Source organism: Sceloporus occidentalis, unplaced genomic scaffold, assembly GCF_023333645.1.
Source record: "Sceloporus occidentalis isolate IW3139 unplaced genomic scaffold, rSceOcc1.0.p SCAF_3, whole genome shotgun sequence".
NCBI lineage: Eukaryota > Metazoa > Chordata > Lepidosauria > Squamata > Phrynosomatidae > Sceloporus > Sceloporus occidentalis.
This window is the reverse complement of record NW_028316983.1, coordinates 198527511-198555387: the sequence shown is the minus strand read 5'-3', so window position 1 is coordinate 198555387 and position 27877 is coordinate 198527511. Positions and strand designations below refer to the sequence as shown.

Sequence of the window (27877 nt, the reverse complement as noted above, 5' to 3'; positions counted from 1 at the left end):
TATTATCTTTCCATCTTTTGTCTCCAATCCTTACATATCAATTCTACATACCTTCCTCATCTCTTCCACATCCCTTCTCACCTCATTCATCCATTCCACAAACCTTCACACTTTCAAATCCAACGTTGTTTTAGTGTATAAAAATCCTTATTATCCAACATACTCCTCTCCCAATACAAAACAAAAAGCACGAAATGATCGTTCCCAAAAGGCTAAAATCATTTGTTCTGTATCCATATAAAAATATGACGTAAATGTATATTTCGAAAGGCAGGACAATGAACTTCAGAAATCTTTCCTAAAGAAACCGCCGCCCTTTTCCAAGCCTCGGGTTTTGAAGACAACTTCTAAGCAAAGACTTGGCAACTGATGCAACGTTTCGTCATATCTGCCAGAAGAGGTATTCCTACACCGTAGTAAAACCCCTTTCACGTCTCACAAAGAAATAGCCACATTTAGAGCTTTATCCTTTTCACAAGTGACTGCTTTAACTGCCCTGGCTGAGTGCTGGGGGATTCTGGGAACTGTAATTCGTTGTGGCATCAGGGCTGTCTGACAGAGAAGGCTAAATGTCTCACACAACTACAGTTCCCAGAGTCCCATAACACTGAGCCCTGGCTGTTAAAGTGGTACAAAACCAGATTATTTCTGTGGTGTGGATGCTGCCCTTAGGATACCGAGGGAAACCTCCTCTGTCGCCACGGTGACCAAAGGTCCTCACCGCAAAGGAGGACAAGGCACCTCAGAATGGAGGACAGTCAAGGAAAAAAAGGGAGGACAATACCAAAATAAAGAGCTCAAGACACTCCTATAAATATAAATCCATGCTTCTTAGTTGTGCTCAAAATGGGGGCCGTTCAAGGAGAACATGGCCAAATCAAAAGCTCAAAACACTCCTACTATAAACATAAATTCGTGTTTCTCAAAATGGAGGACAATTTGGAATGGCTCCTGGACTGGAAGTCTGAAATGGAGGACGTGTCCTGGAAAAGGAGGACCGAGTTTGGCCAACCTAAGTTAAAAATGTTAGTATACGTGCGAATCCTTGCTTCTCGGTCATGCTCAAAATGGAGGACCTCCAAGAAAAATGGAGGACACGCCCAAAGAAAAGCTAAAAAAGTACACTCCTATTAATACAAACCCATTCTCCTTAGTCCTGCTCAACATGGAGGACGTTTGGGAATCCCTTCTGGACAGGAAGAAGGTTGAAACGAGGGTGTGTCCTCGAAAAGGAGGACACCTGGTCACCCTGAGCTAAAAAACACTAATATAAATGCGAACCCCTGCCCCTGAGTCCTGCTCAAAATGGAGGACGCGGTCATATAAAAGCTAAAAGCCCCAGACTCCTCCTGTCAATACAGATCCATGCTCTTGAGTGCTGCTGAAAAGAGAGGGCATTGGGGGGACCCTCCTGGAGAGGAAGGCGGCTGAGGCGCTTGGGAGAATTACAGGAGGAGCACGCTTCGTGCGCGGCGCCTGGAGCCTAGTAGCTCGCTCTGAGGCGTCGTTTCCTGGACGCTCTGCACTCTCCTCTCTATGGTCCCGCCCTCTCTGGGCTCTCGGCCGCCCTCTCCTCTCTATGGTTCCGCCCTCACTTCCGGTCGGGGCCCTTTCCCAGCGTGCACTGCGGCGGAAGAGAGTGACGACAATAACAAACAGCGGCGGCGAGGAGGAGATTGGAGAGGCATCGCTGCGCGTCCGTCCGAGGAGAGCCCTGCGCCTTGGCTGCCTGCCTTCGCCTCCTTCCTCCGCAGCCGAGGACGGGAGGGGCTTCCGCCGCCGGTCTCCGGCGCGGGATGGTGGTTCGCGGCCGAGGCGAAGGCGCTGCCCAGCTGTCGCTGCCTCTGCTGCCCTGGCCTCCTTCGGGTAATAAGGCAGGGATACAAGGCTCCCCAGCGAGGCGGCTTTGGGGTTCCTCTGAGGGTGGAAGGGAGGCAGCTCCGGCGGGGAAAGAAAACAAGGCGCACCGGAGGACGCTGTCCCCATGGCGGATGCCAAAGAGGGCCCGGGGCAGGAGGAAGGGGAGGACCCCCGTTCCCTCGCAGGGCCCTGGGGAGGCGGAGGAAGGGCCCCGTTAAGCCGGGTGGGAGTCTGGGGCCTCTCCTTCTCCATCCCCCCCTCCTCCTCCTCCTCCTCCTCCTCCTGTGTCGCTTCCTCCGTCCTCTCCTGTGTCTCTTCTTCCTCTCCTCCTCCCCTTCTCTGCCCTTTGCTCCTCTTCCTTGTCTCTTTCTTCATCTCCTCTTCTGTGTCCCTTCTTTCCTCCTCCTCCTCTGTGTCTCTTCTTTCTCTCTCTCTCTGATCTCTTCTTTGTTCCTTCTTTCCTCCCCTTCCTTGCCTCTTTCTTCCTCTCCTCTTTCTCCTCCACTTGTGTTTCTTTCTTACTCCCTTTGTGTGTCTTTCATCCTCTCCTTCTCTTATGTCTCCTTCTCTCCTCTCCTCTTCTCTGTCTTCCTTTCTCTCCTTCCCCCTTTTGTGTCCCTTCTTCCCTCCTCTTCTGTGTCTTTCCTCCTCCTCTGTATGTCTCCTCTTTCCTCCTCTTTTGTGTCTCCTCTTTCCTTCTCTCCTCTCCTCTTCTGTGTCCCTCCTCTCTTCTTCTGTGTCTCTTTCTTTCTCTCTCTCTCAGAGGAGACGGGATCTCTTCCCAAAACTTTCCTCCCAGGGGCATGACTCAGCCCATCCGCCCACAAGGAAGGACTCGGTTATGAAAAGGAGCCTGTGGTTTTCTGGGTGGCGGCGGCGGCGGCGGCTCTTGTTGTTGTTTTGCTCTCCTCTCTCGGTGTTGCTACTTTCTTCCTCTCCTCCCCTTTTTCCTCATTCGCTGTTGCTATTCCCCCTCCTTTTTTTAATTCGCTTTTGCTAGTTTCTCCCCCTTCCCTGCATGGCATACCTTTGTTATTCTGGAATTATACATCATAAAACAAAGTACATTGCTATGTTTGTTCAAAGGTTCACATAAACATCCTATTGTCCTATGTCTTGCTGTGCCTTCAGTCCACTGCCGAACAGCCCTTACTATCAGGAGGTTCCTCCTAATGTTGAGGTGGACTCTTTTCCTGCAGCTTGCATCCATTGCTCCAGGTCCTACTCTCTAGAGCAGCAGAAAACAAACTTGCTCCCTCCTCAATATGACATCCCTTCAAATATTTAAACAGGGCTATCATATCACCTCTTAAGCTTCTCTTCTCCAAGCTAAACACCCCCCAGCTCCCTCAATAACTCAAACTCTTCTCCTACTCCTCTTGCCCTTTCTCTTACATTCATTGTCTTCCTTTCCTTCTCTTTTCTCCTTCCCCTTCTTGCTTGATCTTCCTTACTCTTTCTTCACTCCAGCTTTTTCCTCTATCTTTACATCCTCTCGCTTCCTTCATCCTCCCTTACACATTCTTTTACCTTCATCCTGCCTTCCTCACACACAGTGTTGCTAGTTTCAAAGCTAGTTCTTTCTCTGCACAGTTGGGAAGGTTTTCTTCCCCACCCCCCTCCACAAACTTTACTTGCCTTGATGTAAATAGTTTTATTTGTGGTGTATTTCATCCAGTGTGTAGTAGTGGTTTGAGCCCTGGCAAGGACGTTCTGGAGACAAAGGTTCAAATCCCTAGTCAGCTAGGCAAGTCACAATCTCAGCATCAGAGGAAGGCAAATGGAGACTTTCCTTTGAACAAATCTTGCCAAGAAAACCCTATCGTAGGTTCACCTTAGGGTTGCCATAAGGTGTAAATGTTTTTAAGGCACAAAACAACAATAGCATTTCATATCATACTGATTTGATGACTACCTCAGGCTCAAAACAACAGTTTTGGTTGTAGCTAAATCTCTTAATGCATGGTTCCCTTCTCTCACTCATTTAGTGTGAAATCTGGAGGTTGACTAAAGTTTTGCTTTTGTTGACAAAATATGCTGTCCTTTTGGTTTTCCCATGGATGTGAGAAGATTCTTTATCTGTTTATAGATGTTGGGAGAAAATTAAACCGCAGAGAAATTAAACGTCACAAAATGAGTCTAGTACATGATCCTACCGGTTAGTCTTTAAAATACCATTAGACACTACTTTGTTACGTTTGCATACAAGCTAATCTAATTCTGTTTAACTTGGTAGTTGGGGTAAAATTAGTTTGGTTTCAATGATATGTAGGTTATGCTGGATATGTTGTAAAAAGTTTATTTGTAAATAAATACATCATTGCTACAGACTGTACACACATGTACTTAGTCCCAAAATGCACTGCAGAAATATCCAGTTTGAGGTCACTTTAATTGTCCTGGCTCAATGCTAGGAAACCCTGGGAATTCTAGTTTATGGTGGCACCAGAGCTCTCTGAAGGAGAAGGCTAAATGTCCCAGAATTCCCTAGCATTGAGCCATGGCAGTTAAAACGTTCTCAAACTGGATTATTTCTGCAGTGTGTTTTGGACTCTACAACTATTAGTATCATTCTTTCCCCCCCCCCCTTTTTTTTTTTAAGTACAAGATGCAGGAGGATTTCTTAGTGTGAGGGACATTCTGGTTGGTATTTAAAAAGAGATTTCCCCAAATTCTGACACTGATTTGCAAAAGTACTTTTGTTATTTTGTATCTTTGTTAGCCTTTTCAGTACATCTGAGTCTTTCATCAAATGAAATGTGAAGAGAAATTTCCCTAATCAAACTGATAATTAGGTTTACTTTTGTGACTTCGTTACAAGCAGTCTGTTTCTTAAATGTGTTTGCTGATGGTTGGAATATAGGTCTTATTATCCATAAATATAGGATATTCATTGTGCATTTTAAAGAAACGACAATTATTTGCACACCCCCATGCATATTCCTTCTGTATTTCCCATTATATTAAGCATGCTCTTTTACAGGAAGAAAAATATTTTCTATCTATATTCATGATTAAGATCTAAATTAAACCTGCAATAAAACCACCTGAGTATTCTTTCTATAAGAAGCCCCTATGAAATTCATGGGGATCACCATAAGTCAACAGGTTACTTGAAGGTGTGTGTATGCGCATGTGCGCACACACACATTTTGCTAATTAAAAAACAAGAACTGTGATATACAGCTCTCTACAGCATATTTTTAATGTAGGATAGACCAGTATATATAAGAGTTGCACAACTATTTGTCACTATAGATGAACTAGCAATTAATGAAGGTTGTCGGTATGTTAACAGGTATCTAGGTCAAAGGAAGCGTTGAAGTAATTATCTCTGTGTATTTGTGTTTGCACAGTCATAATGGCTTGTGATTGCATTGGATCTTGCTGCTTTTCAGTTAGATGTCACTGAAAGAGCATGATTGTTACAGTAATATTGTTGACATGAGAGGAGAATGCTCTGAAATTGAAATTGTTTGCTGACCAGATATGTGGCATGGATTAGTCTCACTTGCTGAAGGACTCCATTCAGTAGTGTCTCCTGAACCTTTGTGTAGTATTTCAGGATACAGGGGTTACCATGAGAGGAAGGGGAGAAGAGTAAATCTGCTTCTGCTAGACCAGTTTCATATGCCTAAATTTGCATTTAACTCCTGAATTTAACAATCCCTGCATTAATGATAGCATACTTTATCTGTAGATGGGCTTGACTTTGTGAACATTTGGATCTTTCACTAATCCTCACAACATTGTAGGCCGTTGTGCAGACAAAGATCACTGATGAGAGTGTATTAACTTGTCCTAGGTCCTATAAAAATGTTGCAGTACCTGGGATTTTTCCATTTTTCCTTGCCATTACATAGTCATGCTCTCAGAGAATTAAAAACACTGTGAAAGACATCAAATGAAAGCATGGAATATGTAACCCTTTAAAAGTTGCATGATGCTGAAATGTAAAATCATTTTGTATGAAGGACAATATCTGAAAAGATCTCAAACAGTTTTTTAAGTAATAGCAAAATGTGTTGGTTGTTTTGTTGTCTTTGCTTAAGGGATGATGTAGACAACTGTTGTTAACTACTGACAAGTTGACTTTGATTTATGGTAGCCCTATATATGAGAGACTTCCAAGTCACCCTGTCATCAACAGTCCAACTCAGGTCTTGCAGTCTCAGGGCCGTGACTTCCTTCATTGAGTCTATCCACCTGTAAAGAGATTTTTTTCCCCTAGTCTCTTCTGCCTTCTCATGCATTATTGTTGTTTTCCCCCCCTAATGAGTTATGCCTTCTCATGATATGGCCAAAGTACTGCATGGCAGTCTCAGTTTAATCATCATGGCTTCTAGGGAGAATTCAGGCTTGTTTTTCTCAGGGAACTGTTTATTTTTCTTTTAGGTAGTTGAAGATGTCTGCAGAACTGTCCTCCACCATATTTCAAATGAATTGATTTTCTTCCTATCAGCTTTCTTCACCGTCCAGCTTTCACAGCCATGCATAGACACTGGAAATACAGTGCCATGGACAATTGTAACTTAAGTATTCAATTATGTGTTAGTGATTGTCACTTAATATTCCATTCCCTTCTATAAATACTCTTTCTTTTTCCCCCAGCATAAGCGATGTTGCATGACAAGCATAGGGACCCTTTGACCCAGGTGCTGTAGAACTTCAGTTCTATCAGCCCTAGCCTGATGGGGCAATAGTGAGTTATAATAATAATAATAATAATAATAATTTTATTTATGTTTCCCCGCCTCTCCCATTGCATCGAAGCAGGGTTACAGACTAGATAAAATCCAACATATACATAAAAATCTTTAAACAAATTACTAACATTAAAATCTCAGCATATCAATAACAATTATCAGTTAAAATATCAGTTAACAATATAGTCAGGGAATAGAGCAGCATCTCTTTCAGCGAACATGTCAGTCAGTATATTATATCATATTGTGGTAAGCTTGGCGGAAAAGCTCAGTTTTAATCGCTTTCTTGAATGCCTGTAGTGAGATCACCAGGCGGATGTCCTCAGGAAGGCTATTCCACAAACTCGGAGCCCTTATAGAAAAGGCTCTTTGCGAAGTGGAGGCATATTTGGATTCCTTGTTTCCAATAAATTTGTACCCAATGATCTGAGGATGCGGGGCGGATTATGAAGAGAGAGGCGGTCCCTTAAGTAACTTGGGCCCAAGCCATATAGGGCTTTATAGGTAATAACCAACACCTTGTATTGTGCCCGGAAGCTAATAGGGAGCCAGTGAAGGTCTTTCAATATAGGTGTTATATGGTCAAACCTTGAAGAACCGGTGACCAGTCTGGCAGCCATATTTTGTACTAATTGAAGCTTCTGAACTTGGTACAAGGGTAGCCCCATGTAGAGCGCATTACAGAAGTCTAGACGAGAGGTTACCAGAACATGTACCACCGTTTCAAGGTCCCTTCAGTCTAGGCAGGGTCGCAGTCGGCCTATCAACCGAAGTTGATAGCAGGCACTCCTGGCCGTCGCATCTACTTGAAATGACAGCTGTAGGGACGAGTCCAGGAGTACTCCTAGACTGCGAACTTCGTCCTTCAGGGGAAATGTGACCCTGTCAAGGATGGGTGGACAAATATCCTTCCTTAGACCTTGGGGTTTATAGAGCATAGATGCCAGCCACAGATGCCAGCAAAACATCAGGAAAAAACTCTTCTAGAACATGATCACATAGCCTGAAAAACCCACAAAAAACTATAGAGCATAGACTTGGGAAACTGATTGGGGCATGGGCCATTTTTTCATATGCCCATGAACCTCTGATGGGGTTTACTGTTGTGTTGGAAATTCAGATTTATTAACCAGTCTCCCCCCCCCCCCCCCCCGGGTTTAGTAGTAACTACTGTAGTTTGTGGTGCTTTTGAATGGTTTGGGGCAATTTGAAGATGAACAATGGCCAGGTGAATTTTTGAATTTTGAAAAAAATTGTGTGTGGGCATCTTGGGGTTTTCATGGGCTGCAAAAAGTGGTCCTAGGGTTCCTTATGGCCTTTGGGACACACTATCCTTTGTCCTGTTTTAGTGTGTTTATTAAGATCTATAAAGGCCAGAGGCTCACTACATTTGTTAAAGCATACATTATTTCTTATTAAGTATTTTTAACTGCATACACATGCAAAAAGAAGGAAAATGAACCATTACTTTTACTAATATAACCATTGTATAATTGGTTTATGCATTAGCTGCAAGTTGTGCTTAAACATTATGCACTTACAGCATCATGTCATCAGGACTTACACAAACAGGAGTGGCTTAAAATTTATAGCTATAAGGATACAGTGATGTGGTGACATGTAGTAAATTGAAGTGGGAGATCTGTGCCATCATAGGAACATGAAAAGTTCCATCTGGCCTAGTACTGGAAGTCATGACAGGGATAATTTTCCTTGGTTTCAGGTAGTAGTCTTTCCTAGCCATTTCTAGAGTGTACTGGTATTTCCTTGTGGTTTCCCACTGAAATTTTCACTAGGTCTGTTCTTGCTTAGTTAACTGAAATCAGGCAAGACAAGCTATGTATGGTCTCAAAATGTGTTTTTTATTTCCTACCTTTTTATTTCCTATTAATTATTTCTGCTGCTTAAAATGAGGAAGAGAAAACATACTTTGAACCTGGATATGACATAGTTCAAATACTGTGTACCTCAGAAGAGTTTTTTTTTTAAGAATTTATATTCATTATCTTGTGATCTGTTTAAGAGGCTGGATTTCTTACATGGTTATTAATATTGAGTATTTTATTCTTTCTTGACAGCAGTATGTAAAGTACAGTAATAGCAGTTAGAAAAGAAAGCAGCAGTGCAGCAATGATGGTCTTTTCTAAAGTGTACCAAGCAGCTGTCACCACCCACCAGTCACAATGTTGCTTCTGATGAAATTAGCCATGTATGGTGAGCATCAGTTGACATGTGACAGCAGGATCATCAAGATGATGTCAGCAATATCACTTTGCACATAATGTGCAGGCACATTATACAAGTCTGTACAGTATACTACAAGGAAATGACACAAGCATAGACTTCATATCCCATTGGAACGAGAGCAACAACTGATTCTTCTAGTCACAGCCTTCTGGACCCACATAGGTGGTGGTCAAATCCTCTGGCAGATCATGTACAGCATGGAACACCTTACGAATAACACTTCTCAGTAGAGATTATGTAATCAGGAAAATAATGGGAACAATTAACTCTTACCACAATCAGGGGTGAGAAGGCCTACATTTAGAACATATATTTAATTTGCCCTCTTCAAAAATGAGAAGTCTGCTGCAGAAGGATGGTTAGTGTTGTAGGCCAAAACATCTGGTGGCTATTATGTTGACAGAAGAAAAGATCATGATGGGGCCCATGTGCTCAGGTATAACCTGTTCTCATTTCCCACAGTTGATAAGCTCCCAAATATATGACATAATTTTGAAAAGACACTGGGCTGAGTTGTGGCTTAGTAGAAATTTACAGGTTTACAGCAGTTTACAGGCTGGCTGTCAAGCTGTGGTTCTGCAGGACAAAGAATTTGGAAGAGGCACGTGCTTAGTTCAAACCAATTGTCTCATTTAGATATAACTCATTCAGCGTCACAGGGTACTTGTACATTTGCTCACATACTTTCTGTCATGGCCTCATAGTGCTAATACAGTAATCTCGGTGGTGGGTGGGTGGCGGTGGTGGTGGTTTGACACCAGAAATTGTTATCCATTATTTCCCTTTTCACCCTCCACATTGTTATGTACTTGGTTTATCATATCAGCACTAACTGTGAAGGGAGAGTTGGCATTTGCTGTATCACCCTTAATGTTAGTCATTAGCAAAGCTGTGGGTGAAATGTAGTCCCTTCATCCTGGTGGAATGAAGTAATGGGAGAACTTGTGGCCTTCATTATAAGGGTATTGGAGGTCAACAGCGCTTGTGTGTGGTCCCTCATTTGCCAAACATCTAAAAAACAACATGTTGCTGAAAAGGACACAGTCTTCATTAAACAACTTGCAGAATCAGCATCACAGTGGAATGGAAGTTGCCACACTTGTATTTTTGCAAAGTTTCTCTGCCTTTGAAAGTTGTGTGTCAGAAGATTACCGTGCATAGTTTGTCCCAACAGTGAATCCTCATGTTAAGTAAAAATTTATGTTCAGCATTTATCTTCAGGGGCATAGAAATCCTACAGGGTCACAAATGTGATAATCCTAAATAGGAAAATCTAGTTTTCAGTGGCTGCTGTTCTGTGTTTTCTTTGTAGTCTGTAAGCATTGAGCCTCTGTGAGCATTGTGTTGGCCTGGTGGCCTATGAAGTTGACAGGAAAAGTGATGCAAAGCAGATGTCAGGTACAGTAGGTTTTGGCATTGTGTGGTTATGAAGAATGGGGGACAGGCTTTTTCCATTGGGTACAGTTCCATTCTGCATGGCTCTGTTGAACAGCTGTGTAGTCACTTAGTGCCTACATTTGGACACTTACCTCTTCATGAAAATGTTAAGAAATGTTCCAGTAGAAAGAGATGCACTGGATCTTTATCTTGAACTATTTCTTGTTCTCCTGCCATGCATCCAGGGTCTGGTAATAGAAATCTGTTAGACCAGCACTGTTTCATCCAGGAGCCCTCACTGTTCCCTTTGGTGAATAATATGTCTAGAATTCTACACAGTATTCCAAATGTGGATGTACTATAAATTATATAAAAGGCATCATGATACTCATGTTTTAGTCTCTTTCATATAGTAATAATCTCTAAAATAATTTTTTTTCACTGCTGATGTACATACTGCTTTTTTCACTGGAAGACCCACATGTGACTTCACATCCTTTAACAGTTAATTTAAATCCCAGTAATGGATATGAAGCTAGGAGGGTTTTTTGCACCAGTGTATGTGACTATTTATAGTTGCATTAAATCTCATTTGTCATGTTGTATGTCTAATTTCTTTTCAAAGGTGTTCACATCCATGTCATATGGTACCACAGTGGTATCTGATTTCATATCATTTGCTAATGTTAAGTAACACCAGTCCCAATACAGATCATTGGAGGGCCACACTGTTTCCTCTGTTCTGAAAATGTTCAGTTTATTCTAGTTTACCACCCACTGTGATTTTGCGACAGTAATTCTTCATCATTTACTGTAGTGATTCCCAGACTTTGGTTCTCCAGATGTTTTGGTCTTCAGCTTCCAGAAGCTCCAACCAGCTTGGCCAATAGTCAGGCATTCTAGGAGGTGAAGTCCAAAACATCTGGAGGACCAAAGTTTGGGAACCACTGATTTACTGTGTTGGCTGACGCTCATAGGAGATACAGTCCAACAAGATGTGAAGAACTGCAGTTTGCCCATCTCGGCGTTGTTTGTTTGCTTGAAGTTCCCCTTCAGAAAGCTCCCATTTTTCTATTCTAAATTCTTTACACATAGAGGCCTAGTGTGGTGGACCCTGTCTATATTTTATAAACTGTGTTTTCTTACCAATATGTCTGTAGTCCAGATATTATGTTTTGGCTTGTTGCAGCTAGGAGCCTGTCTTCTGGTGTGCAGTGTGGGCAGATAAAGCAGAAGCCAATGTGTTGTCCTAATATGTGGTATACTTTAATCATGACACCTTCTTTGCTGATATAATGTCATACCACCATAGTACACAAGACCTAGGCTAAGGAAGGATAATATGTCAACTAGACTAGCCAATCTTCTGTTTCTTCCAAGCTGTTACCTGTCTTGTAATGATGAAGTTGCACCACTGTATGTTCACTGAATTCTATAACTTGGAGTTGCACCAATATAATGAATATAGCTGCAGTCTTATCTTGCTGATTTAATTCCAGAACAGAATTATTTAATCTATTTATATTGTCTCTCACAGCCCTAGACACTGTAAAAATTTGCAGGAATGATAGTCAGATAATATTGATGAGGACAATGTTTTGCACATATAGCAAAAATACTTAGCGCAGTTAACTTTAATTCGTGTTAGATTATCTGAAATGGAGTGATATTTATATTCTGAATATGGAATAGATATATATGATAAAGTCTTCTGGCTATATGCACTGTGGTGAAAGCAGAAAACCTCTACAAAATACATATTGCAAAATAGGAATGTAGAATTAAAAATAAAGGTAATACTCATCAAAGTCAAAACACTCACCATGCTACAAAAATATGCATTATGCTTATTTTCTGCTGCTTCAGAGAACAGGACACGGAACAATGGATGCCAGCTCCAGGAAAAGAGATTCCACCTGAACACTAGGAGGAACTTCCTGACAGTAAGGGCTGTTCGACAGTGGAACACACTCCCTTGGAGTGTAGTGGAGTCTCCTTCTCTGGAGATCTTTAAACAGAGGATTGATGACCATCTATCGGGGATGCTTTGATTGAGAGTTCCTGCATGGCAGGGGGGTTGGACTGGATGGCCCTTGTGGTCTCTCCCAACACTACAATTCTGTGGTTCTAACTATTTATAGGCTGTGACCATCCATCTACAAGGGAGGGGTAGAGGTGTTAAAGTAGAGAATTCCTTGAGTTCATGGATAGGCCACCCATTAAATAATAAATTAAATAATAAATAAGTTTCCAAGACCATCTACTGAGAAAGCACTCAGAATTTTTGTGAGACGTTCATTTGGTGACTGCCTTGTTTCATTAGAAAACCAGGGCAGATTGGATAATTTAAGATTAATTTGGATACATTTTACAGGTTATATGTTTGTTTCAGGAATAAGTAACCTTAACGCCACCCTGCACATGTAGCTTTGCTCATTTGGACTAATATGCTCTATTACTCTAATAATTGTAAGAATATATATGTTACATGTGTCACGGATGGGTATGATGAAGTGTTAGAAGTTCTGGTTTTGTCATAAACTTCGTATTGTCCACTGAGTTATGTACAAAGAATTACCTTGAGCTGCTTTAAGTTAGTGTTGTCAGTGCTGGATAGGTGGACCAGTGATCTGAATCTCGCTTCTCTTGTATGTCTTTATGGAGGAAATTGTTGGCACCAGTATGAACGGGCAGGTGGACTTGTTTTGCAAGGTTGTGTTTGCTATATTAGCTTTGGTAAAATGGCTGCACTCTTCACACAGTGGTGTGTGGCTTACATCTTGAGAACATGGATACATCTACTTTGGATATAATATCCATTTTACATGCTGTGGACAGGGGCAAGTGTTGTGTTGTCATGCATGTTTGAATTGTCATTGTTAAAGACCTTGTTGTTCCACAGATGCTTCTAACTTCATTTCTGTTTTTCTCTTTTAGGTCTTTAATGTTCTGTATTTATTATTTGGCATTCTCTTGCCAAAGCCAAATGAGAAAAATACATCGTTTTGCAGTCCACCTGTTCTTAAAGACAGTGGTACCTCCATGCAGTGCCTGAAGGTAAACTTTCCATCCTGGGAAATAAAGGTTTCACAATGAAACTGTTTAACACACGATCCACAATGGTTGTCCTTTTAGGATTTGATGTTATGTTCTTGTCATCATTTTAGAAATATTTAAGTTTGCCCTTCATCACCCTTTCAGATCAATAAGTATTTCTAATACAGCCTTCTGAAACCTAGCCTCTTCCAGAATTTTTGACTGAAGCTTGAAGAATGCCTGACTACTGACCATGTTGGCTGGGGTTGAAGTCCAAAGCAAATGGAGGGCACCTGACTGGGAAGAAACTGTTACAGTTATTTCTGCTCATTCAATATGTCAATGATACTGACTGACTCGTAAAAACATTGCCACTTAGTACTTCAAAACATCATTTAAGTGGAAGGATTACATTTTGCTTGTGTTACAGATTTCTCAAAGCATGTTTATCTGAACATGCTTAAAAAGACCACCACAGACCTCTATGCCCTGTGTGTATGTGTATGTTTAAAAGGCAGCTGTGAGCACAGGGATGTTGTGGGGGTCTGCAAAGTGCTGTTTTATCCCTCTCTCCACTTTAGCCTTTGCCATGTCTCAAGATGTAAATCTATCAACTGATAAGAGGATACACATACACCACATTGGATTGATCTCCTATTCTGTCAGCTGTTATAGTAGCTGTCCATCATAATTTTCTGGGCCTTGCACAAAAAGTTTAGTATGTGCCTTAAATTTTGGTACTTTGACCATGTGACCATGACCTCATGTATATTAATAGAACTAATTTGTGATGGCTTTTCCTCCCCAGTTTCTGAATAATCACGAAGTCAAAGGTATACGCTTCAGGAACCTGAAGAAGTCAACATGAAGTTATATGTATTTCTGGTGAACACTGGAACTACTCTTACCTTTGACACAGAACTTGCAGTGCAGAAGTAAGAAACATTTTTCCTTTTCTTCTCTAAGGAGTGTGCTATTGAACTGATAATAACAAAACTATCTGTCTTCAAGTTTCAGTGTGTCCTGAATCTGGGACTTACAGTCAAATTAAAACTACTTACAAGTTTTCTGTGTTAGTTGAGAAAATCTCTTGGACAAGTGCATGATTTCTGCTGTTACACAGATGATTGTGACATATTGGGAAAGCCTTTCCCCTTCACTCTTGCCTGCCCTTTTCCCCTCTTTGATAGTAGTTCTCTAAAATAAAGGAGAAGATACTGTATTTATGGCATGATAACTAGGAGGAGACTGTATATGTTGTTAAATAGCTAAAATGGCAGGTGTATGGACAATAGGCAATCATCATTTGTTATTACCTCTCAGTTACATTAGAAATTCAAAGATTGGATAATTGAAGTTGGCATTATTTTATACTATTCAATTCTTAGAGTAAAACTGTTTTGTATGTGTCAGTGGATCATCAGTGAAATGCACTATTTTTTAAAAAATCATTTTCCATAGTGTGGCAGACCTCAAACAGGCAATCCAGACCAAGTACAAGATTGCTATTCAACATCAGGTACTGGTTGTCAATGGAGGAGAGTGTATGGCAGCTGACAGGAAAGTCTGTAGTTACAGTGCTGGAACGGTAAATATCAGTTCTGTTTTCATTCTTTCATTTAAAAGAAAAACTGGAGTGAAAAGGAAATAACAGATTTTATTTTAACACAGGATACAAATCCAATTTTTCTCTTCAACAAAGAAATGATCCTTTGTGAACGTCCTCCAGCTATCCCCAAAACGACATTTTCAGCAGAAAATGAGATGGAATTAAAAGTTGAAGAATCTCTTATGATGCCTGCAGTTTTTCACACAGTCGCTTCACGAACACAGCTTGCTGTGGTAAGCAATTTCAAAGGTTTAACCATTGTAGTGTATTAATGCACTTAAATCTCCGAAATAGAAGCTAGACTGACAGGCTGATAAAGCATCATTTTGTAGTACAAATGTTTTATTTTTTATTTTTTTGTGCTTTTTCATATTGTGGAAATTTAATGTCTTTTGGATTTTTGTATTAGTTTAATCTGGAGTTCTGAAAACAAGTTTGTGTTGTTTCCCAGGTCTGTATCAATCAGCTTTAATATTGGTTGAATGTAATGACAAACTGGAATATCATAGGATACAGTTAAAATGTATTGTAGAAGGGGAGGACAGTATGTTATAGAGCTGGGTGGGAAGTGTGGGGTTTCTTAGGATCGTCTTGTTTGTGTTTTTTAAAATAAATCATAATTCTCTTCTTGTAATTGAAGCCACAAATAAGGGGCACATTTTTTAAAAAAGATGATATTTTAATTACCTAAAATTAAAGTAGGTTGAAGGATATAACATCTTAAGTGCAGATTCTGGGAGTGGCAGATACTCAGGTTGTGTGAACATTATTTGAGTTGTTCTATTATTGAGGTAGAATTAGGTTTCTGGAGTGTTTATAGATGTTCTCATATTTATGCAAAAAACAGAGGATCCAGAACAGAGCAATGTGACAGTAGTTGGGGCACCCTGATGGAGGAAATGTAAAAAAACCCAAGAAGTCTGAGTTTGTAATCACTAAAGAGGTGGTTTCATACAAAATAAAATAATAAAATAAAATACAATTGTGTTAACAGCTTTCAAATGGGTTCATCAAATAATTCTGTTAGGTTTTCAGAAAAACATGTAACAGAAGATTCAGATACAAAGGTTATCATGAAAGTATTTGAATCAACAACAACACCTTCCTCATGTCTCCCTATGGCTTGACTCAGGAGAACAACAGATTAAAACAGAGCAAGAAATAAAATGAGAACCCCAATTAAAAAAAATACATAAGTTAAAAGAGCATAACATTGGTTTAAAAAATATAAAGGTAGAGGTTTCCCCTTGACTAGATTGTCTAGTTGTGTCCAACTGTAGGAGTCACAAATAGACAAGTCTACTCATCTCTGTTACTTAGCTAAAGAGCCAGCATTGCCAAAGATAACTCTGTGATCATGTGTGTAGCATGACTGCAAAGAATGCTGTTACTTTCCCACCAAAGTGGTACCTATTTATCTACTTGCACTTTTACATTGTTTTGAATTGCTAGGTTGGCAGAAGCTGGGACTAGTGATGAGAGCTCACTCTGTTGTGTGATACCTAGGCCCTGAACTGCCTATCTTGCAATCCTCAGAGTCAGCATCTTTACCGCTGAGCCACCAATCCCTTGTATTAAAAAAACTTATTATAAAACAGCATGCTTATTTTAAAAACCTCATAATTTAATACCATCTGCATAGGCCTGTTGGAAGAGATTGGTATTCAGTGCTGCTTTAAACACAAACAGCTTATCCAGCTGTTGAATCTCTTTTGGCAGGCCATTCTATAATGTGGGGGTGGCTGATGAAAACATACTATGGTTAACAGTCCTCCGGAGTTTCTGAGCATTTGGGGCAGATTATATGGGGAAAAGTGTTCCCATAGGTAACCTGGACCCAAATCATGTAGGGCTTTAAATGTATCAACCAACACTGCCTGGACACGATAATGTTCAGTAATGTAATGAGGTAAAAAGATCTAGATCTTTAATAGTCTCTTTAAAAGATGTGATATGGAGTGAATTCTGTGTAGGTGTGAATTCTATGGAATTGTGATTGTCATTGAAAAGTTCTGCCTCTTATCTCCAGTATCTTGGCAGACCTTATTTTGGCCCTATGAACAAGGCGAAATCTCTATGGCTGTGCATGTTCATTTCGGTATAGGTGCTCCTTCAAATTATGAAGGAGTAAGTCCTTCAGCTGTTTAACACTGTGCTTCATTTGAAGAGAAATGGATATGGTTAGAGTCTGGAGGTGGGCTGTGGTAATGTATCTAGTATTGAAAATGATGTGTAAAACAGCAGGAAGAGGTCAGCCCTCCCACTACAAATGATAGACATAGATGTGGGAAAGTTAGCCAAACTAGGTGAACAACAGATTCTATTGTTGGTGTATAGCAGAGGTGGGCTGAGTGTGACCCATGGGCTGTGCATGGCCCTTAGAGACCCCAAAGTGTCAGTTAGAAAAAAGTCACAAGATATTTTTGCGCTCTCTCTTTCAAATGTCCCCTGGGGATGTGAGAACATAGAAAGTGAACAGGAAGATACATAGTCTAAAAAGCCTGCTTGTTGGCCTAAATGGCCAGAAGAGTGACACAAACTTGGCAGAAATTATCCCTGCACCCTTAGACCTTTGGGAGTCAAAACCTTTTTGATTATTTTGCAAGGGTATGGACCTCCAAGGTCTCCTGGGGGGTAATTGCACATTCCTAGCTTACCATGGTTGCTCTCTGCTGATGTAGACTAAGGGAGAGCAATTTATAGTCCCTCCAAATTATAAGGGTGAAACTCATATTATCCTATATTGTTCTTGAAGTCCAGTATAGGTTTAAAAATAAACACTGACCTTTGAACAGGTTTTATGAGTCATATTTTTCCTCCTAACAAATATCTAAAGTGATTCTGATAATGTGTATGTTTATATGTGCAAACCTACAGTGCTATATAAATAAAGAATAATAATAATATGTTCTTGAAAGGTTAATATGAAATCTGGCCATCCATTGATATTTATAATGTTATTTTTGTACAGGAAATGTATGAAATTGCCAAGAAACTTTGTTCCTTCTGTGAAGGTCTGGTCCATGATGAACATCTTCAGCACCAAGGCTGGGCTGCCATCATGGCAAACTTGGAAGATTGCACATATTCCTACCAAAAGCTGCTTTTCAAGTTTGAAAATGTGTATTCAAGTTACCTGCAATCCATAGATGATATCAAGCTAAAGCTTACACAGTAGGTTTGCCTTTAGACTCCTCTACACAGTTGCTGCATACTAAAGGGTTTTTGATCTCGTAAGCTTATAGTAAATTTTATCTGTCCAAATTGTTCTAGTATTATAAGCCTTATACAAATGGAAATTGCAGATCGTTCATAACAATAGCTATACTATACAGAAATCAAATTCTATAATTAAGGTTACATTCCCAGATAATTGAATTCAGTGGCCTGACAACAATTGCTAGTGTCAGTTGATTCATAGTTTTTTGTGGGTTTTTCAGATTATGTGGCCATGTTCTAGAAGAGTTTGTTCCTGATGTTTCGACAGGAACAAACTCTTCTAGAACATGGCCACATAACCCGAAAAACCCAATGAAAATTATGGATGTCGGCCATGAATGCCTTTGACTTCACTCAGTTGATTCAGCTGGTCTATTCTGTTTGGAAGTAGCAGTTGGAGTTAGGTCAGTAAGTACAACCGGCTGTAGTATAAGAAGTGCGGTTTTCTCTCCTTTTTTTATTTTCACTCAGAATGAAATTAGAAGACTAATTAACTGCTTATTTGTCAGCTAAATTTGTGGATGAATATTTAGAAACTTATTTGGCTGGTTGAATAAAATTTAAGCATCATACACCTCACAAGATAATTCTTTACATGTCAACTCAGATGTCTTGTTGAACACAGTGCCTCTTACAAGAATGCATATAGGTTTGCTGTTGTGATTATTTAATGTTAAAGCTGAAGTAACATTGTGTTAAAAACTTTAAGATGAAAGTATATTATATATGTCTTTCATGTATACTGCTATTATCTTCCTTTGTTTGTACTCACAGAATTTTTTTGTTCTTCTCCCAAGCTTAGGGGCTGCTGTTTCTATTATGGCCAAGATTCCACTGCTGGAGTGCCTAACCAGACATAGTTACAGGGAATGTTTAGAACGACTGGATACTTCTGCTGAACAGGGAGCGACTGAAAGTGAAGACACCGAGAATGAAAAATCAGCTGAAGTGATGCTTTCTCCTGAAATTCTTAACATGAACAAACAATCGGTGTTGGCATCATTTTGCAAATCAGTAGAACATCCAACCGTAGATGGCAGAGCTTCTGAAAAAATGAATGAAAATAGGGAAGGTAGTCAAAACCCTTCCATCCATGACAGTGACACTTCAGTGGAGCTTCAAGAGAGTGATCTGCCTTCATTTAATGTCTCCCTTTTAGATTGGATTAATGTTCAAGATAGACCAAATGATGTGGAATCTTTGGTTAGGAAATGTTTTGATTCTATGAGCAGAGTAAGTGATTATTTCTAATAATGTCACTGTGTTCTGTTTTGATATTTTTAACTCTCTTAAAAATACTAGTGGTTAGATGTGTTTCCCTTACATGAAATAATGGATTCCTTGTGTTTGCCGGTAGGACTATAATCCAGCAGAGGTTTCCATTCTAGAGACAGTTATTTTTGGCCTGTTTCCCCCTGCAGCCCATATACAGGGTTCCCCATCTAATTTTTGGTGTGTATGGGAGAATTTTTTATGGCTGCAGGGGAAAGAGGGAAATGTCAAAGAGTCTTTCCTGAGCAGAGTTCTTTTCATAGAGATACTACCTGAAGATCTGAAACAGATTTTCTTGTGGCCATAGTTGAATTTTTTTCTTTCTTACTTCTTTTAAAAGAATAAAGGAAATATCATGCTCTTGTTTTCTGCTAAACATTGAGCCTGCCAGTGTTTACAAATGAAAGCTCTAAGCCTAAATTTGTCAATCCCTGTGGAAGATATAACCGTCAGAGGTTGTCATTCCCTCTTCCCTAGTGTGTGATTATCTTCTTAGAGGCCATATATAGCCACTTGCTATTATTGTTGTCCTCAGGAAATGGAAGCAAACCTTGACCTAGCTAAGATTTTGTCACAATATGCCCAGTCCAAAATATACTAGATTATAGCCTCATTCCTTCATGCAGACAGAAAGGCTCTTTCTGGTGACATAAAGGCATTAGGAATAGCATGGAGGTTGTATAAGGAAAAGTACAATAAATGAAAACTGCACCCCTACCCCCACATCATCAGCAGAATGGTTTTCAGAGAACATTAGGATTGCTGGGAGAAGGAGGAGATCAGAGAAAACTGGTATTCCACTTGTGGGATCTTCTCTACCTTTGATAGGAGTTTTGCTTATAGAATCTCATAATTCAAGCCCTTAGGTTTGAACTGTTTTATAGAATAACATCTGGAAAAGTTAATTTGGTGTAATTGCTCCATTACTGTAGCTGTTATGACAAAGGCACATGGTATAATGGCAAACTATTTTATTCAGAATGTTTCCTGATATATCAAGAGATGGAAAGCCCAGGGGATAATACAAGAAATTGAGGCCTGCCACAGCTAATTTTTGTAATGTCAGTTAGGCTTATATATGATAAATATCTTCTTCCCTCTGTGAAGACCTCATTTTTGATTCTTCTGTATCTGAATTTACTGATTTAAATCAATATCTGATCAGTATCTGAATTCACACAAGCTGCTTTCTACTTGTGCAGCCTGTTTCCACATAAATTTCATCACCACTTCTCTCGTAATGAAACTTCTAATACCATGTCCTATGCCTTTCTTTATGTTCCCATGGTATCGGGGGAAAAATTAGAGAGTAGATGCAGAAACAAAGTGCTGCCATACAACCTGTTAGTAAGTCTTTGAATTTGGTCTGCTTTTTATTTTAAGAAAGAATGGAAGCCATTTGCCTTTCGTAGTTTGATTGATTCTAAAGGTTCCCAATTTGGACATTGCCATCCTTGTGTGCATACTATAGCAGATGTACTCGCGTCATCTCTCCCTCCCTCTTTTTCTTTACATAAGGGATGAGAATCATCCAACCCTCCAGATGTTGTAGGAGTGTGACTTCCAGCAGCCTGCATAACCAGTCATGCGGGGTGCTGGAAGATGTAGTCCAACTACATTTAGAAGGCGGCCCCTGTTGATTCACATCCTATTTTAATATAATGTGCTAGGGTTAGTTTTTAAAAACCTGATATCATTGTAGCTTAAATTGCTATGCAGCACAAGGTCAGTATAAGAGTATATTTTCAGTTAGCAGGAATTCTGTACAAATGAGTAAACTAGCAGGGGAGAAATTGGACTTTCCATCTCTCTACCTATTATTATTAACATTTATTTATAGAGCTATAAAGTTTGCACAGAATACCTGTCCACAGAATATCTGTCCAATTGTTTTCCATGCTGGATCATCCCTCAGCTCTGCCCCTTTATTTGCAAACTTGCTTTGTAGAAAAAAATTTACTACCTTCTTAAGAGGCTAATATCAAGCATTTCTACATTGGCCACTGAGAGAGGATTCTTTCTCCTCTGTGCCAACTTAAAAATTCAGGATACTGGCCTCTTGACAGGCTAATAACTCTTTAAGGTAACTCACTCACTCCTAGTATTGCTATATTCATGCATTCCATTTCCTTCTTTACTATGTCTAGTTTTCCCTGGCTCAAGCTTCTCACGTTCCATGTTCCAATTACATGTATAGTGTTGCTTCTAACTATGCTTGTTTTGTTGGACATGTTTTCTGGCTAGCCTAGCCCTCTCTAGTTGGTTTTTGAGCTGTCTCAATTAAAGGGTTTTGTTGGTGAAATGGTCTTGTCAGGAGGGATGCCTTTTGCCTCCTTTTGCGTAGTGCTGAAAAGTGTCGGCTATGGTGACACTACTTTTCTCTCTGTGGGAGTTGATTTCATTGTCACCCACCGCTATGCTGCAGCCCAGTAGCTGTTCCTATATTTTATGCTTGTTATTCCCTTCTTCCCTCTCTCAATTCTCTTTTCCCTTTCCTTTTTTACTCCTAAATGTTTTCCTTTCATCGTCCTCCCTACCTCCTGTTTTGTCCCCATCAGTGGCTTCGGTGGCCTTCTGGTGTTCTTGTTGGGGCGGGACCCGATGTTCCTGAGCTGCAGTTTTGAAGCCTCCCTCTTTGTCATTCACCCTTCTCGTCTCAGGGGGAGGGAAGGCCTTGATGTACCTGGTCTCCTAAGCCTGCTTCTTTGTCCCTCTGGATGGCAGCACCCTTCTGGTCTCAAGGTGGAGGGGAGACTTAGATGTCCATGCGCTTCCAAGCCTGCTTCTTTGTCCCTCTGGATGACAGCACCCTTCTGGTCTCAAGGTGGAGGGGAGACTTAGATGTCCATGCGCTTCCAAGCCTGCTTCTTTGTCCCTCTGGATGGCAGTACCGTTCTGGTCTCGGGGGGGGGGGGGAGGCTTTGATGTACCTGGTCACTTTGATTCAGACAACTATACAGAAATCTAGTCAAGCTGTGAATAAACAAGAAGGAATCATACTTTCATACTAAGGAAAGATAAAGCTGTAGCATTGAAAGGATACAACTCAAAGTCAGACTGTATATTATCAACAAAGCTTCAGGGTAAACCTATAAACATCACAATAATCAGGTATATGCACCAACCACAGATGCAGATAAAGAGAAAATTGAGAGTTTCTATGATGTAATCCAGGAAGAAATTGACATCATACCATCACAAGATTTCAACCTAATCACTGCAGACTTGAATGCTAAAGTTGCCAGCAAAGAAGGATCAAAAACAGTAGGAAGATTTGGATTAGGAACAAGAAATAAAGCAGGAGAGCGTCTGATAGAATTCTGTGAGGCCAACAATCTATTCATTACAAATACCTGTTTCATTCAACCAGATATGAGACTATACACTTGGACATCACCAGATGGTAAACACAAAAACCAGATAGATTGCATAATTGGAAGTAGAAGATGGAGAAGCTCTGTCCTTGTGCCCCAAACCAGACCAGGACCTTATTGTGGTACAGACCATGGACTGCTCATAGCAAAAACCATAACAAAAATTATGCTGCAGAATAAAGCAAAAAACATCATTATACAAAAATTTGACCTGAATAACATTTCAGATGTGTTTAAGGACAATGTAAGAAACAGATTTTTACTATTAAGTATAATTGACCAGGAACCTGAAGAACCATGGACAGAAGCCAAAGACATAATTAAGGATGAATGCACGTAAACACTTACTGTGGCCAAAAACAATGGATGAGAGTTTAAACACTTCTTGCAATAAAAGAAGAAAAGCAAAAGCAAAGGGAGATAGGAACAAAGCCAGAAGTCTGAACACAACTGTCCAATGTCTGACACCCAGGTATAAGGAGAAATACCACTTCTCTTGTATGCAGAGAAATAGAAGAAAACAACAAAAAGGGAAGAACGAGAAACCTCTATTAAAAAATCCAAGAAATTAAAGCCAAGTTCAACCAAGGGCAGGAATGCTGTAAGGAGAAAAAAGAACATAATAGAGGAACAAGAAGAAATAAAGACGCTGGAGGCAATACACAGAAGAGTTATTAAAAATAGACGAGGGAATGAATGATATTTGGAATGAGGAGCCTTATGAAGATGAACCCCAATTTCTAAAAAATGAAGTGGAATCTGCAATAAAGGAAATGGGGAAAAAAAATAAATCACCAGGAACAGATGATATCCCAATTGAACTCCTGTGGTGCCTACAGACCGGTGCAACTTTAGTGCCAACTGAAATATGCCAACAAATATGGAAAATAAAGCGGTGGCCAACAGACTGGAAATGCTCGATATACATGCCAATCCATAAGAAAGGAGATACAAAAACAAAAAAACTGCTGCAACTATAGGACAATAATACTAATCTCACATGCAAGCAAAATAATGCTCAAAATTCTGTAGCATAGACTCCAACCATACATGGAGAGAGAAATTCTAGAGGTGCAAGCAGGATTCGGAAAAGAAAGGGGCACTAGGGACCACATTGCAAACATGTAATGGCTAATGGAGCGCACCAAAGAATTCCAAAAAAGAATCAGCATGTGTTTCATAGACTACAGCAAAATATTTCATTGTATAGATCACAAACTACGGAATGCACTCAAAAACATGGGCGTGCCACTACATCTGATTGTCCTGCAGAAGAATCTGTACCAAAGAAAGGAGCCACTGGCAGAACAGAATTCAGGGAAACAGAGTGGTTAGCAATAGGCAAAGGGGCCAGGCAAGGCTGCATCCTCTCACCTTACTTGTTTAGCTTATATACTGAAAAGATCATAAGAAAAGCAGAATTATAATCAGAAAAAGGAGGAGTGAAGATAGGAGGAAGCAAGATTAACAACCTAAGATAGGCGGATGACACCATAATATTAGCAGAAGAGATTCAGGAATTGGAACAGTTTAATAAGGAAGGCCAAAGATGAAAGTGCAAAGGCAGGTCTGATGCTGAACATAAAGAAAGCAAAAATAATGACCACAGAAGAAATAAACAAATTCAATCTAGACAACGAGGAATTTAAAATAGTTAAAGAATTCCCATATCTTGGATCAAACATTGACCAGAAAGGAGACTGCAGTCAAGAAATAAGAAGAAGACTAGGAATGAGAAGGGCAGCTATGAAAGAACTGGAAAAGATACTGAAGAGCAAAGACGTACAGTGGTTCAGGCCATTGTATTCCCATTTGCCATGTACGGATATGAGAGCTAGACAGTGAAGGAAGCAGAAAGAAAACCAATTCATTTGAAATGTGGTGCTGGAGAAGAGTATTTAGGATACCATGGACAGCCAAGAAAGCAAACAAATGGGTTCTTGAACAGATTAAACCAGGGCTTTCCTTGAAAGTTAAAATTATCAAGTTGAGACTTGTAATTTGGCCACATAATGAGAAGGCACAGATCACTAGAAAAAACAATAATGCTAGGAAAGGTAGAGGGTAGAAGAAAGGAAGGAAGACCACAAACCAGATGAATAGACTCAATCAGGGGGGTTATGGACAGGGGCTTGCAGGATCTGGGCAAGGCAGTGGAGGATAGGGATTCTTGGAGATGTCTCATCTGCAGGGTCACCATGAGTCGGAACCAACTTGGAGGCAGTATTTATTTTTAGTACTGAAAAGGGCAAAGCTTCTCCAAGCTTTAGAATATAAAAGTAGGAATGACATATACATATTCCTCTGGTTATAGTCTCAACTGCAGAAGCAAGAAGCAGCCCATAATTCAGTGAAATCGTATGAGATAAGTTTATTCCCAAGTTCATTCCCTTTTGTAAGAAGGATCTTGGATAGCAGTAGTGAGGAAAGGTTTGATGGAGATCTTAGATGCATGTTGCACTTATACAATACTGATATAGATGTAGTAATTAAGTCTGTGATCTAGTCTGTGGCCATATGCAACACTTTTGCTTCCACCAAATGGCATAAATGTGATCTGGATCTAAATGTTCTGATTTAAACCAGGAGTTCAAGATTCAGTTTGATAAGAACTTGTTAAGCTTTGATCATATATCACAAGAACATGTTTCTAAAATAATAACAGTCCTTTTTAAAGAGAGCCATGCTAAACGACTTGTGAGTTAAGCAATGTATCAGAAACAAGCCAATGTACTGAGTTTTTCCTTTTAATGTAAAGCAGCTTCAGGAAATAAACAACTGGGCCTCTTTTCTATAGTGCTCCTCCCAAAAATGCTATTACTGAGGACTTGGCCACTTCACTACCACTCCCCCACCTCCACCTTGGTTCTCTGGCATGTGCAGAGAATTTAGAGAAGGGGTTTCTTTCATTTGCATTGCAGTATGGAGAAAGAAACAGCAGTAATCTAAATTGTTGCTGATGCTGCAGTCATTTCTCACCAGAGGTCTGCAGCTTTTGCCCTAGATCAGTAGAACTGGATGCATGTCTCTAAATATGTGGCTTATTAGTGTCAGTTTAAAATGTATTTCAGAGCCTATCATGTTCATTATTTTGCAGTTTATAATCTGTAGCAATAAAGTTAAGGCAAATTTGTGATAAATTGTAGCACTACTTCATTTTCTTTAACACTTTAATCTGTTTTGTCTGTACATGGAAACATTCAGACTCGTCGTAATGCAACAGGCATTTAACATTAGGGTTTATTTTACATTTTAAATTAATTTTGTTCCCATATATGCTTCTGTATTAAATTTATTTGTTTTGTTAGTTATAATCTGCCTTTTTCCTGATTCAGGGCTTTATTAACAATTTTTCTGTATTTGTCTTCTAGAACTTGACCATCACCAGTTTGTGCCTCAGATATGATTGCTAGCTATAACCATAGCAATATGATGGATTTTGTTTGGCTTTATCTGCTGCATAATAGTAGTAGTATGAAAGGCAGAGTAACAAAATTTTGTAATTTTTAAACTGTGAAATGTAAATTTCAGTACGTGGTAGTACATTGATCAGGACAGTCAAATGGTTGCAAAACATATTTTTTGTTAAAAACGTGCACACTACTTTGGTTTGTTTGGCTTGCATAATAAAGACATTGTCTTCCTTTTAGAATGTAGCACAGCTACCCTTTTGAGTTAATAGGGTTTTTTTATGTAATAAGTTTTATGGAGAATGAGGGACAGAAATCAATCAGAACTGATGACCCACCACTTCCTACACTCCACTGTGCACCCTGAAGCTTGCTCTGATGAACTGTGAAACCCTCTGGAACAGGTTATTTGTCCCCACAGAAGACTTCAGCAGGATGAGAGTCCCAACTTCACTGGTGCTGTTCCCAGTGTACACAGTAGGAGCTTTCCCACGGATGGGCAACTTTCTTATGTGCGCTGTCTGCTCTTTTATGTTTGTGGATCTTTCCCACAAAGTAATTATTCATGCCTTTTCTGTTTTTCAGCTGGATCCAAGGATTATTCAACCGTTTTTGGCAGACTGTCGACAAACAATTGCCAAATTAGATAATCAGAACATGAAAGCCATTAAGGGTCTTGAGGACAGGCTTTATGCATTGGACCAGATGATAGCTAGCTGTAGCAGGCTGGTAAATGAACAAAAAGAACTTGCTCAGGTAATACAACAGTTTCAGGCTTGTTGATAATACACTGTTTCTGTAAGGCAAGGGCATACAAGTGTGGTGTGTCTGGGGCCAGTTTTCTACTACTTGGACCTTCTGGGGGCTACATACACTGCCCCAAAATCCTATCCCCTCAAAAAAATCCCTCACAAAACAAATTAAAAACTATGGATGCCGGCCATGAAAGCCTTTGACTTCACAAATTAAAAATAGCCAGAAATTGACTTCTGGTTTGGAAAAATGGGATGCAGAGGGTGAAGTTAAATAATTTACAGGAAAGGTAGATCACCTTTGTTTTGGCCAGTAAATGTTTTGGCATGATTAAGGCTCAAAAATAGATTTAGGAGACCCAGGTGCAGCTATTGGACCTTACTTTGTCTTTGTATAGACTGTTAGAAAAATATTTTTCATATCAGTTTTTATAGTTCCATATTATCAGGCAGCTTGTTGTATTTTGTTAGAGTATGTATTTGGATATCAGTCTTTCAGATATTAAACACAGATGTCTTGGATAACACAATATGAGCAAACTAGATAAACCAGGTTCAATTAGCAGTACTTCTCATTGGTTGGAAAAACACTGGAGTGTTTTCTCTTTGTGTATATCTGTGTATGAGAAGAAACAGGCACTGAACCAAAGCATGCTGACCTCTGCTGTTCTGTGCTGTACTTTCTTTTAAGTCAAAATTATTAAATTATTCAGTTTCCTGGATAGCAGTAGAAGAACCAAAATCTAATACAGTGTGCCTGCGCCATACGCGGCTTTAACCTTACGTGGAAGGTTAAGCTGCCGGGAATATAATGGCATGCGTGCCGTGGTGCACACAGGAACGCTCCCCCATTAAAACAAATGGGGTTTGAGCATATGCGTTCTTCTCCATACGCAGGGTGTGTGTGTCTAGAACAGATCTCCAGCGTATGGGGAGGGCCCACTGTACCCAAAACTGATGAGGGCTTTTGCCTACCTGCTGTTGCAGTGTTCAGTCATAATTTCTTCCTCACAAG

At 40.0% G+C, this 27877-nt stretch overlaps 1 protein-coding gene across 3 annotated transcripts in view; it reads left to right on the top strand.

The window, feature by feature from the left end:
- Nucleotides 1-1633: 1633 nt before the first annotated feature.
- RB1CC1 (RB1 inducible coiled-coil 1) overlaps nucleotides 1634-27877 on the top strand; it is an 80209-nt gene continuing 53965 nt past the window's right edge. For 2 of the 3 annotated variants that reach the window (XM_089517304.1, XM_089517302.1), the window contains exons 1-8: nucleotides 1634-1866; nucleotides 13128-13247; nucleotides 14035-14161; nucleotides 14688-14814; nucleotides 14898-15068; nucleotides 17807-18009; nucleotides 18852-19287; nucleotides 26696-26866. In XM_089517304.1, coding sequence (XP_089373430.1) covers nucleotides 14091-14161; nucleotides 14688-14814; nucleotides 14898-15068; nucleotides 17807-18009; nucleotides 18852-19287; nucleotides 26696-26866 — 1179 coding nt within the window. In that variant the 5' untranslated portion in view covers nucleotides 1634-1866; nucleotides 13128-13247; nucleotides 14035-14090. Of the gene's footprint in view, nucleotides 1867-10081; nucleotides 10212-13127; nucleotides 13248-14034; nucleotides 14162-14687; nucleotides 14815-14897; nucleotides 15069-17806; nucleotides 18010-18851; nucleotides 19288-26695; nucleotides 26867-27877 lie in introns of those variants that run through there. The other variant, XM_089517303.1, reaches the window with a different exon arrangement.